The sequence below is a fragment of the Egretta garzetta genome, unplaced genomic scaffold (assembly GCF_000687185.1).
Source record: "Egretta garzetta isolate BGI_Z169 unplaced genomic scaffold, ASM68718v1 scaffold287, whole genome shotgun sequence".
Classification (NCBI taxonomy): Eukaryota; Metazoa; Chordata; class Aves; order Pelecaniformes; family Ardeidae; genus Egretta; species Egretta garzetta.
The window spans coordinates 12,474,017-12,488,514 of NW_009260435.1; the positions used below are offsets into that span (position 1 = coordinate 12,474,017).

The 14,498-nt window shown below is 39.6% G+C and overlaps 2 protein-coding genes across 4 annotated transcripts in view; one reads left to right on the forward strand and one right to left on the reverse strand.

Annotated features, from left to right (window-relative positions):
* The window catches only part of SQOR (sulfide quinone oxidoreductase), a 16,772-nt gene extending 5,278 nt beyond the window's left edge, over window positions 1-11,494 (forward strand). The window contains exons 1-10 of one of the 3 annotated variants that reach the window (XM_009644027.2): window positions 7-2,358; window positions 4,019-4,270; window positions 4,610-4,780; window positions 5,297-5,350; window positions 6,895-7,089; window positions 8,015-8,224; window positions 8,734-8,917; window positions 9,824-9,891; window positions 10,796-10,974; window positions 11,343-11,494. In XM_009644027.2, coding sequence (XP_009642322.1) covers window positions 4,037-4,270; window positions 4,610-4,780; window positions 5,297-5,350; window positions 6,895-7,089; window positions 8,015-8,224; window positions 8,734-8,917; window positions 9,824-9,891; window positions 10,796-10,974; window positions 11,343-11,400 — 1,353 coding nt within the window. In that variant the 5' untranslated portion in view covers window positions 7-2,358; window positions 4,019-4,036 and the 3' untranslated portion in view covers window positions 11,401-11,494. Of the gene's footprint in view, window positions 1-6; window positions 2,359-2,538; window positions 3,506-4,018; window positions 4,271-4,609; window positions 4,781-5,296; window positions 5,351-6,894; window positions 7,090-8,014; window positions 8,225-8,733; window positions 8,918-9,823; window positions 9,892-10,795; window positions 10,975-11,342 lie in introns of those variants that run through there. The other 2 variants (XM_035899479.1, XM_035899478.1) reach the window with 2 other exon arrangements.
* A 626-nt stretch (window positions 11,495-12,120) lies between these two features.
* Window positions 12,121-14,498, reverse strand: part of LOC104130792 (nicotinamide riboside kinase 2) — a 2,914-nt gene continuing 536 nt past the window's right edge. Inside the window, exons 2-7 of the mRNA XM_035899556.1 lie at window positions 14,143-14,318; window positions 13,817-14,003; window positions 13,510-13,581; window positions 12,746-12,852; window positions 12,432-12,523; window positions 12,121-12,321 (exon numbers count right to left, since the gene is read on the reverse strand). Coding sequence (XP_035755449.1) covers window positions 12,316-12,321; window positions 12,432-12,523; window positions 12,746-12,852; window positions 13,510-13,581; window positions 13,817-14,003; window positions 14,143-14,318 — 640 coding nt within the window. The 3' untranslated portion in view covers window positions 12,121-12,315. The remainder of the gene's footprint in view (window positions 12,322-12,431; window positions 12,524-12,745; window positions 12,853-13,509; window positions 13,582-13,816; window positions 14,004-14,142; window positions 14,319-14,498) is intronic.

The window sequence follows — 14,498 nt, forward strand, 5'->3', positions numbered from 1 at the left end:
GGCGGGGTGAAAAACTGCTGCCTGTGCGCTGGCACGCTGGAGCTGCCGAGTGTTTGTGCCCGGGTGGGATATTTAAACTGTTAATCTGTGGTCAACTGTTTAGAGGATAGTTGCGATGATCTTTACTCTTGCTAGTAAGACTTACCTAACTTCATCTGTTCTAACGGCCTGCAATAGTTCTTAAACTGGCTCCATGAAGTAGTCAGTCTTGGGAGCTAAGCGTATGATAGATACTCCAGAGAGGAAACAGTTGTGATTGTCCTGAGTTAAGTGTTTGTTCTAGGCACTGGTTGTGTCTCCCAAGGCTTATTATTAAGCATATGAATCTATAGACGCGACAAGAGAATGGCTGGTAACACATCGTATTCTGCCTGTGTCCCTTGGGTCTGAGGATGTACCTGTTCTGTGATGCCTCCTCTGCATAGGTAAAACTGCAAAATTAACTGTGACAAAGTGCCTTCCATGTTAGATCAGCTAGTGGACCTAATCAGGCATGCGAGAAGAGGTTCTCTTGTGATTTACCAGTACTGGATTTCTGACTTGTCCGCATCTGTGTTGCATAGTGGTTGATTTTGTTTACTCGTGGCCATTAATATGGGGAGACCTGTAGCCAGAGATAACTTTTACACTTTGAGCTTGTTTATGGGCTGGATGGTAGGTTATAGCAGCAGCTGTAATGAATGCGGCTAGGTGGAGTTCAGCTGCTCTGCTTTGGGTTCTGCACAGAACTGGCTGAGGAACACTTACCCTGCTCTGTTGAATCTGCTGTTTTCTTAGAGAATGGAATTGGTTAAAATTCACAAAAATACTAAATTGTAATGCATTACCTAATTAACCTCTTTTCAACAAGGTTCTTCTTTCTAAAGAAAGGTTTTTAAAAGTTGGTAACCAATTAATTTCCTCAGTGATGCTTGTAGAAGTGTCATACATTTGTTTTATAAGAACAGCTTAATGAAGAAAGTTCCTTATGGTTTGTTTTCTCAATCTCTTGAAGGGATATAAGCTACTAACTCTGGAAAACAGTGTTTTCTGTTTCCTTGTTGGTTTTTTTTAACTGAAAAGTCACTATTTTTATGCTTCTACTACCTTAAGCTGCTTAATGGCATTCATATACTAAACAACACTGAGCTCTCCTGGTCAGTCTTAACTGTGATTTTTTTTTTTTTAAGTGCATTTTCTTCAGTATTAATTAAACAGACTTATTCTAAAGGCATGCAAACAAGTCACCTTACAGTAAAAGGGAAAAGAGATTTGTGAATGGAGGTGCGACAGTCATTGGCTATTTTAAAGATGTCTATTTAAAAAAAAAAAAAAAAGCCCAATTTTAAAAAAGGAGGGGGGGGAAAAGCTTTGAAATGCTGCTTCTGGTAGAAATGACATTTTTTGTGAACTTACTGTGAGTCGCATTGCCCTGATTTTTATGCGGTGCTAGGCGAGTTGTGCTGCAGTAGCGTTACACAAGCTGCTGACGCTGCAACAAACCATCCTGTCTTGAAGGCATTCGTAGGACAGACTTACCTCTCCTGGTGACAGAACTAGTTTTAAACAGCAGAACTGTCTCAGGCTAAGCACAGCCCTCGCTAAGGTGAAGTATATTGTAGGCGTTGCCTTTCTAGGCAGTGCTCCTTCGTTAGGAATGTGATTTCATGCTACATAAGGCTAATATTGACGGTCGTGTTTGGTTGTATGTAGTTTAAAGGGTGATGGATAAGTGTGCTGTGTACTAAAATGGTCTTGTAAAAGCTTAAAATTTCAGCTCAGTTCAGTAGGCTAACTACGAATTTTCCCCTTTACCTTCATTTTTGGTCTGTAATTCCCCTGTTCCTTTATCTCCAGTGCCCAGAGTAGAGGGCTGATGTGTTGTTGACTGGCTCAGTTGTACAGCTGCTGACTAACTTGGGCGTTTAATTTGAAGGATTTTGCTGTTCTTTTTAAAACAGCTGCCTACAAGTGACACTTCAGATTGTTTGTTTCTGTTAACTCTGAAACAGCTTAACAGCAACATCGTACCGCATTCTTATCAATTAGACTGCTGTTAGTTAAGGTACATCTTGTGTCTGTTTATAAGCATAAGCATGCTTACTTAAAAATCTGTTTGGTCAGAGAGGATAATTATTCCTAAGCATAAGGAATGAAGAAGTCTTGTTCTCTTGGTTTGGACACACTGTGTATTGTCAACCAGCAGGCTTCTGTGCCTGTTCTGTGTGTTTAATAAAACCCAAAACAAAATCCTGTGTTCATGAGCGTCCGGAAACAGGATGTCCCTCTTCAAACGGTCTCGCAAACGGAAGTTGCAAAACTTACTCTTCACTGTTCATCTCTCCTTGACTCGGAGAAAGCAGCACACATCTCCATCGGGTAACTTTTATTTCTAGGGCTAGAACAACATCCTCGCCTTGCTTGAGCAGTCTGTCCACATCTTTACATAACTGCCTGCACTAAATACATGATAAACAGCCTTCTAAAGGGAAACTAACTCTAGAGCTGGGGGTTTTATTTTGAAGGGGAGGGGTGTGGGAAGAATATGTCTGCATCTTGGAAACTTCCTGTAAAATAAAATTATTAAAACTGTTTTTACAGTGGATGCCTCTGAGATTTTCCCTCTCTGTCCCAAATTAATTGTACTGTAGGGGTTGTTAATGGCACTTCATAAAGAATTCGGGGTACGTGAAGATGTGGGGTGTTAAGATAGTGCATGAAGGTGGAGAATGAAGTGCTCAACTAGTGGAGAATTTTTGAAGCTGACCTTGGAAGATTTTAAGATATCTGAGGTTTCTAGTTTAGTTTTCAAACTTGTGTCTGTAAGGACCATAAGTGAGTTCTGCCCTTTTTAAGTGAAAAAGATGGAATTCTTGCCTGAATGACTCAAGGGATTAAACAAAGGGGAGCAGGTATAGAACACAGGAAGGTCTTGTCACAAGTTGCTTTTCAGGTTATAATGCTCACTCATTTTTTATTGACAATGTGGCAATAAGGAACTGAATTAAAATGAGTTTATACCTGTTCTATCACTGAAAAGCTAAAAACTGATATTCAGCATGTGCAAACAATAGATTTAGAACACAAAAAGCTCTTGTTTACTCTAGCAGAGGGAGGGAAACGTGGGTTAACCTTGACTGTCTTCTGGATAATGCAATTGCATATCCAGTGCTACAATTGTTAAGATAGACCACGCTTTAGGGTTCTGGCTCTCGTTTGTCAGGTGACAGGGTGCAGCTGTAGGAAGGGTAAGCATGGATTTCTGACCTTTGTTTCCAGCTACTTTGATGATGTGAAAGCTAAGAGGTGACCATGGGTAGGGGACTAAGTATTTTGGGTACACTTGAAGATCCTAGATCTAGGAAGATGTACACTCTTGTTTCATTGAACTTCATTTTCCTATCAAGCTTAGGGCTCGCTACTTCTCCTGCAAGAATAGACTGATACACACGCCCTTGCTCAAAGCACCATAGAACTTGGCATGCTTTTCCTAATGGCTTGCACCCCTGGGAGGCAGCGAGAAGGGATATGTCCAATGTGTGCATATGCTGGTACATCCTAATATAAAAATATGAATGTAATGATGTGTTTGGCTGACAGTTAGTGGAATGGCACTCAGTATGTTCACACAACTACCTTGTATAGTATTTCAGTAATCTACAACACCTAGCAAATTCTTGTTCCTTTTTGCGGCCCTCATCTCTTTGGCATTGTAATATTACAGCTGGAGTTACAGCATATGCATTGCCTGTGCTATAGGATCAGATATACTTTCCTGCCACAATAACAAGAAAATGTTCTTATGCTTTGTTAGAATTAATTTGCTTGTATGAAATTTCAATTTCAATTTTCTGGCAGAGGCCATGATTGACTTTCTTTTTTCCTTCCCCAAATTGATTACAATTTGTTTGCAAATTAGTCATTTAGCTGCAGCAAAGGTTTAGTATTACCATTTTGCCTTTAAGACTCATCCAGGCATATAAATAAATACAAATTCTACCTTCTGTAGTTGTTACGGGTGCCTTTCTTTATCTTGTAGCTTCCCGCTTACTGAAAAATGTCAGCAATTGGAGTAGTGTCCTCCTGTTCCTGTCTCCGTCCTGGTGTATGGCTGCTGAAACCAGGAATGCAGAAGATGAGCTCCTTTGGCTTACATACGGCAGCCAGGTGTGCTGCCAAGGATTATTATGAAGTACTTGTGTTGGGTGGAGGCACTGGTGGAATCACCATGAGCGCTCGGATGAAGAGGAAAGTGGGGGCAGGAAATGTGGCTGTTGTTGAGCCAAGCGAGGTAAGTCTTCCTCAGATGTAAAGCAGCAAAAAGATTAAGTGTTTTATGTATGTGACCAGATAGGTCTGATTCTCATCCTTCTTCAACCTCGCCTGTTTTTAACTGTGGAGAGGAAGCCAGCTAACCATCTTTTAGAAGGCTTTGCATTAACTTGTTGCTCCGTGATAGAGATGCATGGATCCCTCCAGCTTTGTCATGCAAAACTCTTGGTTATTTATACAGCTTCTTTTGTTAATAATACAATGTTAAGAGCACATTGCTTCCTATTTGGGGTGATGTGCCTTTATCTCAAAGTCCCTTTAAACAGTTCTTAAATGTCCATTTGACCATTACTTTCAGACTCATTACTATCAGCCACTGTGGACCCTGGTTGGTGGTGGTGCAAAGCAGTTGGCAACTTCTGCACGTCCAACAGGAAGCGTAATGCCTAAAGGTGTTGAGTGGATCAAATCTCGAGTTACAGCATTGGATCCAGATAAGAACTGCGTCTGGCTGGAGAATGATATCAAGGTAATAATGTTTAAAAAAGAAAAAAAGTGTTATTCTTAGTCTCTTATTCAATGTCATAAGTTGTCTGTTCACCTCCTGCAGATCCCCCTGGAACTGCCTATTGAGCAAGACCTTCCTCCAGCATCTAGGAAGCCAGGAATTTCTACTTAGTCTTACGAGAAGTACTGGATCTTAAAATCTGTTTCTAATAAAAAAAGTTGTAGATAACTAGGTTAGAATAACATCAACTTAAAATATCATTATCCTAAGTCTTTTCCCTGTTTATAGTGAACTGAACACAAAAGATAGAGTATTTTGCTCCAAACGCTTGGTTTTGGGTGTAGCAAAGGCTGTTCATATAACTCGTAATGCAATTAGCATTTCAACTTAGGGCTTAATATTTACTTTACTAATGTTCTCTATATGTCCTTCCCTTATGACTCTGTTGCTGTCAGATAACTTAAATTTGCTTTGAAGTAGAGTTTTCGGTTTTGACTAAAATACTTTTTTTTTTTTCCCCCCTCTCTTACACAACAGATCTCTTACAAGTATCTGATAATTTCCCTTGGGATTAGTCTGCATTACGAAAAGGTATTTGTTTTACAGTAATCATGTTTTTACTAGTTTTAATGGCATTGCATACCCTTATGACTCACTAAAATAAACGGCTTTTTTTTTTTTTACTGCAAGATATTGAACACTAATATGAATTAAAGAGCCAGAAGACAGCCTAATGACTCTACTCCTTCCACAGATCTCTATGTAATAACTCAGATTACCCTTGGGAAGGTCTTTTAAGACAGCTTTGTTGCATCTCTATGGCAATATCAGCAGATGGGGCAGCAAGTTAAATCTAGAACTTAAAGGCAGTCTGTAATAATGAGCTAATAAAGTATGCTGACCTAATAAGGTATGTCTGAAGCATCTTTAATGTAAACAGAAGTGAGGAACACACAGCAGTTAGTAAGATCTATACTGCAGAATTAATTTGACCCACCCTCACATTTCTTAAAGGATGCACTTCAAAAGGAACAGGAGTTATCACACTTGTGTTTAAACAGGCCCTGGGGCCCTTCCCGCCTACTAAGTTTCCTGTACGCTTTCTACAGTGGCACTCAAATGTTAATACCATTGTATGGTGCAAGAATGATCTGTAGGCTCTGTAGGAGGAGGAAAACACAAAGGCAAGATGTTTGAGCGATTTGGCTCCAGTGGTTTTAACTTGACCTGAATATGATGTAATACCACATAACGTATTTGGGAGCTATCCAAAGCGATGCTCAAGCCATACATAAAGCAAGGGCTAGTCTCAGTTAACTAGAGTCACACCAAATGAATTCTGGCGATTATGTGAGTGGAATGAGGAATCGCATTGTGTTCAGTGACCCTCTCAGTCTTCATATGTCTGCAGTACAACCTGAGAAAACTAAATTCAGTATTCAGTAGCAGAAGCCATGTAGCACAGATAATCACTATTAGTCCGTAGTGAATAAAATTCATAGTAACAGGTTTATATGGCTTTAAAACGAAAGTGGCCAGTTTAAAAAGAGGGATGGTTTCTCTTATTTGTCTTCACCAACAGCATACTTCCTGGTGTAGATGTAACGTCCCAAACACATTGCAGTGCATGTAACATGACTCAGTTTTCTCTCAGAATTTCTGCAATCCGTTATTTTGAAATGGGGACAACTCCCTTTCTCACAAGCAGACACTCAGGCGTAGTAGGGAAATAATTATTGGAGACAGCTGAGTTAAAACAACCCTAGGAAATACAGGTATCTACAGCCGACTTCTGAAAAGTTTCATTTACCTTATAAATATTAGTGACTTTATATATTCTTACTCTGAATTTCATGTGCTAGTCTACAAAAACTTGGGTCTGGGTCTGCACTGAACACGTAGGCTACTAGAGTTGCAGACCAGAATCATTTCAGTAAATGTTACATCTACTAAATCATCTAATGGAAATATCTGTTTGATTGCTAGGCTTATTTTAAAAAACGCCAACTAGCAAGTATGTATGGGCTTTCTTTTTGCTAGAGCCTTCTTAAATAGCTGTTTCTCAAGTCTGCATTTAATACTTGATGACAAAATTTTTGCCATCTGTACTTTAAACCTTAATTTCATTTTCTTAGATCAAAGGCTTGCCTGAGGGTTTTGAACACCCTAAAATAGGTTCCAATTATTCAGTTCATACGGTAGAGAAAACATGGAAAGCTTTACAAGATTTCAAGGAAGGAAATGCTATCTTCACTTTTCCAAATACTCCAGTGAAGTGTGCAGGGGCTCCTCAGAAGATCATGTATTTATCAGAGGCCTACTGGAGGAAAGTAAGTACGTTACTCTCTCTGCCAGTGCTTGCTCCCAGAGTCAGAAGGAAGGCTTGTTCTAAGGGGTTCATATTATCTTTAAAACAAACAAATACCGCACAAGAGGAGTGTGACTTGGGATTATTAAATTAAAGTGACTGAGTTGTTTTTTCTATTATTAATGTATGATAAATGAAACTAACTGAATCATACATAAATATTTAGCATATATTTAATACTGGAGAAACTTGTAGAATTCAGCATCCATAAGGAAAGAACTGTTTACCCTGCTTCTGGTGAGCCACCGATACAACTGTTCTGAGCCTGATTTATAACTTCAGGTGGTGCACTAAAATAATGCTGACTGGAATTAAGTAATTCTTGTTACTTTAAGTACTTAATACCTGTTGCCATTTACCTTTCTGCTAGTCTGAAAAGTGGCTACGGTTGCTCCTTGTGGCGCACTGTCTCGGCACCAGCAGGAGTCTTAGCCAGGCTGTTAAAGCGAGCTTAGTGGAAACAAAAGACAACTTCAAGTGGAAGTGTCAGGCTTCATATGTGTTTAAGTTTCATGATCTATCTACCAGGCGAGTATCTGAATAATGCGTAGAACTGAAGGTTTCAGAAAGCTATATAATGCTAAGCTGCTGCAAGTGCTTAACCTGCATATGGCAGTTCCTCAGTGAACTGCAGCCACCTCTGCTCACTAGCAATTTGCGTGGGGTGTCTTCAGTACCTTGCTCAGAAAGGGTGAAGATTATCTTGTCTAGCTTCTACCATGGTGTGAAATAGCTGTGTCTCGAGAGTTCTAATGTTAATACTTCATTAATAATTGAACTGCATTAATAGTTCTAGCAGCTCTTCAGTCGTGCAGCATGGTTCTTTTGTCTCTGCTAGCTTGTCACAGTTTCTTAATAGCAAAGGCTAATTTGATATCTCTGTGCAGACAGGAAAACGTTCCAGAGCAAACATAATGTTCAACACTTCACTTGGTGTAATTTTTGGTGTTAAGAAGTATGCTGATGCATTGGTTGAAATAATAAAGGAGAGGAATATTGCTGTGAACTATAAGCGCAACCTTGTAGAAGTTCGAGCAGACAAGCAGGAAGCTGTGTTTGAGAACTTGGAGAAGCCCGGAGTGACTGAAGTTCATCAGGTCAGGAGCTTTCAGACCTCTTGTTTGGTTCTATTTCTTTTCCTTGTATACTGTAACATAACTGCCATGCTCTAACAACGTAACGTCTGCTTTGTTGTATACTGCCATTACCTCCTGAGTGCGCCATACCTAACTTTAGGAGAAGATTAAAAAGTTTGAAACTAAGGTGGAGACAATCAAAAAATATTTCAGAAGCTATGCCTGGAGTCCAGTATGCCTTGTTAGCGTAACTTGAGAATGTCTCAGATATACATGGAGGGAAGGCAAGCTGCTGTTACACCAGTCTCAATGGAGTTGCCTGATAAGGTTCATGCTAATAAAAGGATGCACTTTGCATTTGAGAGCAAATTTTCATTCTGTATAGTTGTGCTTTTAAAATAAAAAAAATCAACAAATCAACCAACCAAGAAAACTATTCTCCACACTGCTGTTATTGCCTTATATCAGCACAGGTATGATTTGCTCTGATAAACTAGCCATTGAGTTGAGTGCCTTTTCTTTCTGTCTAGTATGAAATGCTTCACGTTACACCCCCAATGGGGCCACCTGATGTACTCATCAACAGTCCTGTCTCGGATGAAATTGGCTGGGTGGATGTAGATAAGGAAACTCTACAACATAAAAAGTATCCTAATGTATTTGGCATTGGAGACTGCACCAACCTTCCAACATCAAAAACTGCTGCAGCTGTAGGTAAAGTTGCATGTGTGTGTAATGAAAAGTGGGGGAGTGACGGTAAGCTTTTTGTTTAGTTTGCTACTCCTGAGGTCTTGACTTCATTTATTTCCAGCTTTCAAAAAGGCTGAAGTCTCCTGGGCCAACTAATTAGCTACAGACCAACCTGATGGCATTAACCCACAGTTCTGTTTTTCTAAATGCCTCACAGATGAACTAATTCTATTTTCTGCATTCACGGAATGGCATAAAATGAGCATACTACTCTTGCATTCCGCCATCATTCAGTAACAAAACTTTCTGCTCTATCTTTGCAGCTCATGCATATGTGTCAGCTAACTGATAAGTCACTATTGAGGAATCGCATGTCCTGTACTTGTAGCCACAGGGTCCAATGTAAAAACACTTTAGGTATATGCTGTCACAACTAAAAAAAAAAAAAAGCAAATAAGAAGGTGGAAAAAAAAGAAAGGCTATACAGTATGTTATCAGTGTTACATGATGAATGGCATAGTCAACTATTCCAGCAAGTGGGTCTAGAATACTTCCCTTACAGCACTCAAAATGAAACAAAACTTCAGTGTGTCAGAATCTTAGTGTTTGGGAAGACTGAACAAGTATAATGTAGCATAGGAGAATGGGCACAGGTTGAAAATATACAGCTCAAGTTTCATAAAGCCTTAGCATGTTGGGAACAGTGAGGCCAAAGCATTAGTCCAATTTTTTTTTTCTCTTTGTTCTTATCTGGGACTGTAAACTTCCCAAACTGATTTGACATGTAAGTTCAATTACGGCTGAATTGTCCAACAAAATGCGTAGCCAGTAGTGTTTGCTCTAGCAATGACAATGACTGCTGCCTGAAACAAAGCCTTAGTATGCCTTTTTTTTTTTTTTTTTTTTTTTCTTTCTTTCTTTCGCATGTAGCTGCCCAGTCTGGAGTGCTTGATCAAACTATTTCCCTGGTAATGAAGAACCAGTTGCCAACTAAAAAGGTACCTACAGATCTTGCCTTAGTGAGAAGCTATCTTGAATGTTTTCTCCATTCTTATGCAGGAAGTCTTGCAAGCAGCTAAACTGCATGACCTGGAAGGCAGGAAGGGCTTTGCATCAGCAGTGGGGGTGCTAAATGGCTAAATACTGTATGTCATAATAGTGATTTAGTTGCGTAATAGATGCACGATAGTGATTTAGAATTCATATTCTTGATACTGCTGTTAGAAATATTACCTATTTAATTCCTTGACTTCTGAGTCAAGTAAGTCGAAAGGCTGATTAGGCTGGGTTCTTCACTTATTTAGAGTAGAACTGTTGATCAGTATAATCCCTACTCCAAGAAAACCCCTGCAAACCTTACACATCTTACTAGGTAAAAGTACTCTTCTTAAGGAGTTAAATTGAAGGTTTTACACTACAGAGTTCAGCCTGTAACTATATTCAAATTTCTCTTTGAGACTTGGCTTTCATTTTTACATATGGCTTCTCAATTAATATTCCCTGGGGTACTAACCTGAATATCATCATCCGTACTCCTGCAATTCTCTGGAAATTCTTACAACTATATTCAAGGTCCTCTTTCTATGCTGTCTGTTAAAGCCAGCATCCTGATCTACTGGCCAGCTATTCTGGTTACAATAATAACCAGCAATTAATGACACAAAGCCCTGTGGTTCTAGGTTAGTTCTAATTTAAGCAAATCTACATTTGAAATAAAACAGTATTATGGTTTTTAAACCATAATTGGCTTAGCAGCCTTCCATGCTCACTGGTATTAACACTACAAATGCAGAAACCTCCTAGTGACTTATTTGGAAATATGAACATTAACAATATGGCTTGTGATACCTCCGCATTTAGATGTTGCTCAGATTAATGAAGAGGGGGTATTCTTCATTGCAGTACGATGGATATACTTCCTGCCCACTAGTAACGGGCTACAACAAGGTGATTCTAGCAGAATTTGACTACAATGCTCAGCCTTTGGAGACCTTTCCCATTGACCAGAGTAAGGAGAGAGTAACCATGTACCATATGAAAGCTGATATGATGCCTTTGCTGTACTGGAATGCACTACTGAAGTAAGTAAATTCTGAGCAGGCAGAGCTGCTGTACTAATTCGGAAAAAAGCCAGGTACAGATGCCTGTTTTGGCTTAGTTCTTTAGTAGAACAGGAGGTGAAGTACATCCTTAATCATGACTAAGACCTTGACTTTCTGAGGGTTCTGGGCACTTTGCTAGTAAGAGGGGTTTGTTCAAGCAGAATGGGGGTTGTTGCACAGAAAGGCATCCCTTACCCAGAGGTGCCTCTCCAAAACAAACCCCAAACACTCCTCCCTTATCAAGTATGGTATCTTATCTTATGGGAGTAAAACAAAAACCCTCCCCCCAACCCCTACTTTGATAGTAAATACATAAAATGTGATGAACTAACTTTCTCCATTTCTAGGGGATACTGGGGAGGACCAGCTCCTGTCAGGAAGCTAATGCATCTGGGCTTGAAGTAACTGCTTTGCTGTGTTGATCAAACCCTGGTCTCACAATGGATCAATACCACTCTTCCCTCTTGGACAGCCACCTACTAAACTGATTTTTTTTTTTTTTTTTTTAAAATCAAGCTTTTGTCCTAAATTCACTTTTCCTACTACTAGGGATGCTCTTTCACTGCTCTACCTAAACCAAGGCCTTAAACTACTTCTGTACATACACAGGAGTTTGAACTTAAGTGTGAACTTGCCTTAAGCTACAGAACATTATTGAAATCTTCTAGAGCAATTGGTAATTTTAAAGCTGTTGTATATATAAAAAAATCTTTTACCTGATTCTGAACTGACTTTTCTGCATCTGAGATCAATGCATGCACTGGCTTTAAGAGAATAATTCAATGCTAGTAAAATGGCCTGAAAAACTTCCTATTGTTCCCTCATTTTTGAAGAGCAAAATCAATCCTAATTTATTCATCAAGCAGCATACTTGCTGCCTAATTAGATGGATTATAGAAACTCATGCAAGTTATTAAAAGAAAAGCATTCAAAGCAGCATATGTTTATATATACACATCAAGACATATATACACATGCTCTCCTAGGATAGCTGTGCCACTTCATGTCAGTTCCACTATGTTTTACTTCCACATGTTAAGAACATAGTCTTCTCCTAATCTACAGTCTGTGAGGCATTCCTTTCACTGAGATAATCTGAGGCCACATACCAGTCTGAAGCACAAATTAAAATGACAGACAAGGGAAGGGGGAAGTGCTTTTTAATTATGACCATATATAACTCAGTTTCAAGGGAAGATTGAACAAAGTCGAATTTAAGAGTTGAGAGTCTTCACAGAAGCTGGAACTTTAATGGCAGTCAGGTAGACAGCGCAGCGCAAACAGGAATCATCTTCACTCACAAGAATCATCAGCAGCAGCTTATTTCTAAACAGAAAGATATACATGAATGTATTTCAAGTTCTAGCTTCATGCTTTTTCAACATAGCCTCCAAAAGGGTTGCCTTCAAGTTGCAATTACAAGCATGAACATGTACCTGCATGTTAAGTAATTCTTCAATCTTATTCTGGATCTGTCCATACACATCATTAAACAGCTCCTCCTTGGATTTTGTTCCATTCAAGTGCACTTAAAGTAAGGAAGTAAAATGAGAGAGCTGTAACTGAATGTTTCTGTAAGCCTGCCAGATCCTAATTTAAAGAGCATGCACTTGACTGGTATCAGAGAAATATACTCCATCCACCTGCTTCAACTCCTCTCATGCATTTAACCAGTAAGTACATCCCAGGTTTGAAAAGCGTGCTCTCATAAAGCAATCTTTCAGAAGTGCTTTTGTCATTAAAGACTTACCCACATCAACTCCAAGATCTTCCATTATCTTCCTGTGCTTTACATACATAGGCCAAACATGGCCATCAAACAATCCAGGTGGATCTGGTACAGTGTAATTCCTTGAACTGTAAATTAAGACCTTGTTATTCAAGAGTAGTCGAATTACAGTTTAGGGAAATGACAGATAGTTTGTTCAGTTTCTCTCCATGCTAGCCTGACCCTGTTGCCTTCAGTCTGGTTTCTGAGCTTATCAAAAATCAGTATTCAGCATAAGCTGCAAACATAAAGATACCTGCAAGAAGTTGGAATTTGCTGTGCAGGTCCAAAGTGTTCAAGACGCAAAAAGCATTGCTAAGGCAGACTGATCTTAACATTGATGAATTGCCTTTTCTTAACTTTGGATAAAATAGCTGTCTGCTTATTCCTCTGAAACATAACTTTTTCAAGTTTAACACATTTTATTTGCATTAAGTACTATCTGTGTGTGCAACAATACAGCCAAATATAAAACCCCAGGACAGTTCAAGACCTGGGAACCGTATCACTGGAAAACCAGAAAGGGAGAAAACCTATTGAAAGATCTGTGCTGAAAAGGAGCATTTGTCTTGCACAGTAGTTCGGTAGAAAGCTTTTGGGTTTGTTTGGTGAAGGAAGCTACAATCTTTAACACAACAGCTACACTAGTGTTTATCCTTTCTTATCTAAAAACTTCAGAGAAACAAAGTCTTGAATGGAGTAAGATGTTGTTGGGCTAGCAAGGGAACTTAGAAAGATAAACTTACCTCCTTCTCCTCTTACACTCTTCATATGGAATGGAAAGAAAGTACCGATGGTGGAATACGTCAATCAGTGGCCTGAAAGAGATACGTCTGGTTACAGCCAGACTGTTTGCGCAGTACCAAGAAACGCAAAGGTAAAACTGTATCCATTTCCTGTATCTAGAGCCAGCTTCAGACTTGTGACACCTGAACTCACCAGTAGTCAATAACCAGCTGCTAACTCTTGGTTTACAACAGGTCCTTTTATTCCATTGGAGGGTTGCCTATCAGGTAAAATCAAATCAAAATATATGAAGTCACATTTGATTACCTGTAGGTGTAAAGCAGGAAGCCTTCAACAATAAGAATGTGGACTGTTTCATCTCCTCCCTCCTTATCGTGCAGGATTGGGGCATCCAGTGTGTTGTTGATCCCATGAGAACGTTCAAACTTGACTGGGTTTTTTATCCAAGCGTTTATGGTACTCATCATAGCTTCCATATCTAATGCACTAATCACTAAGACAAAACAGACAACTACTATTCAGCAGTAATTAAGCATCATCTACTAAGAGTTAGTACAAAAACAGTGCACACAAAGCATCAAAATACTCAAGTTTTTGAGTTACACTTTGAAAACACTGTAGCAAAGCCTTACCATCATACTGTTTAAACCCATCTTCAACTTCTATTTCATCTTGGGGCTGAAACAGCGACAAGAAAAAAACTGCTTGGTCAGCACAGCTACCAGGAACCTCAATACCCGTTTCAAAGCAAGATTCAAGCTCCGAACCCTGAAGCTGCAAAGAGGAATCTAAACCCTCCACCAGGTTCCTTTACATGCAGATAAAAAGCAGTAGTAACGAGGCTGAGATAAAGCAGCCTGCTCCTCTATCTTCCCCCCAACACAAGCACACCGTATAGCGCTCCAAGAAGCCGGGAAGTCATCGGGACGTGCTACAGCGCAGGCTTATCCACCAGCGGCACGGCCAGCCCAGCCGAGGGGCCGCGGCA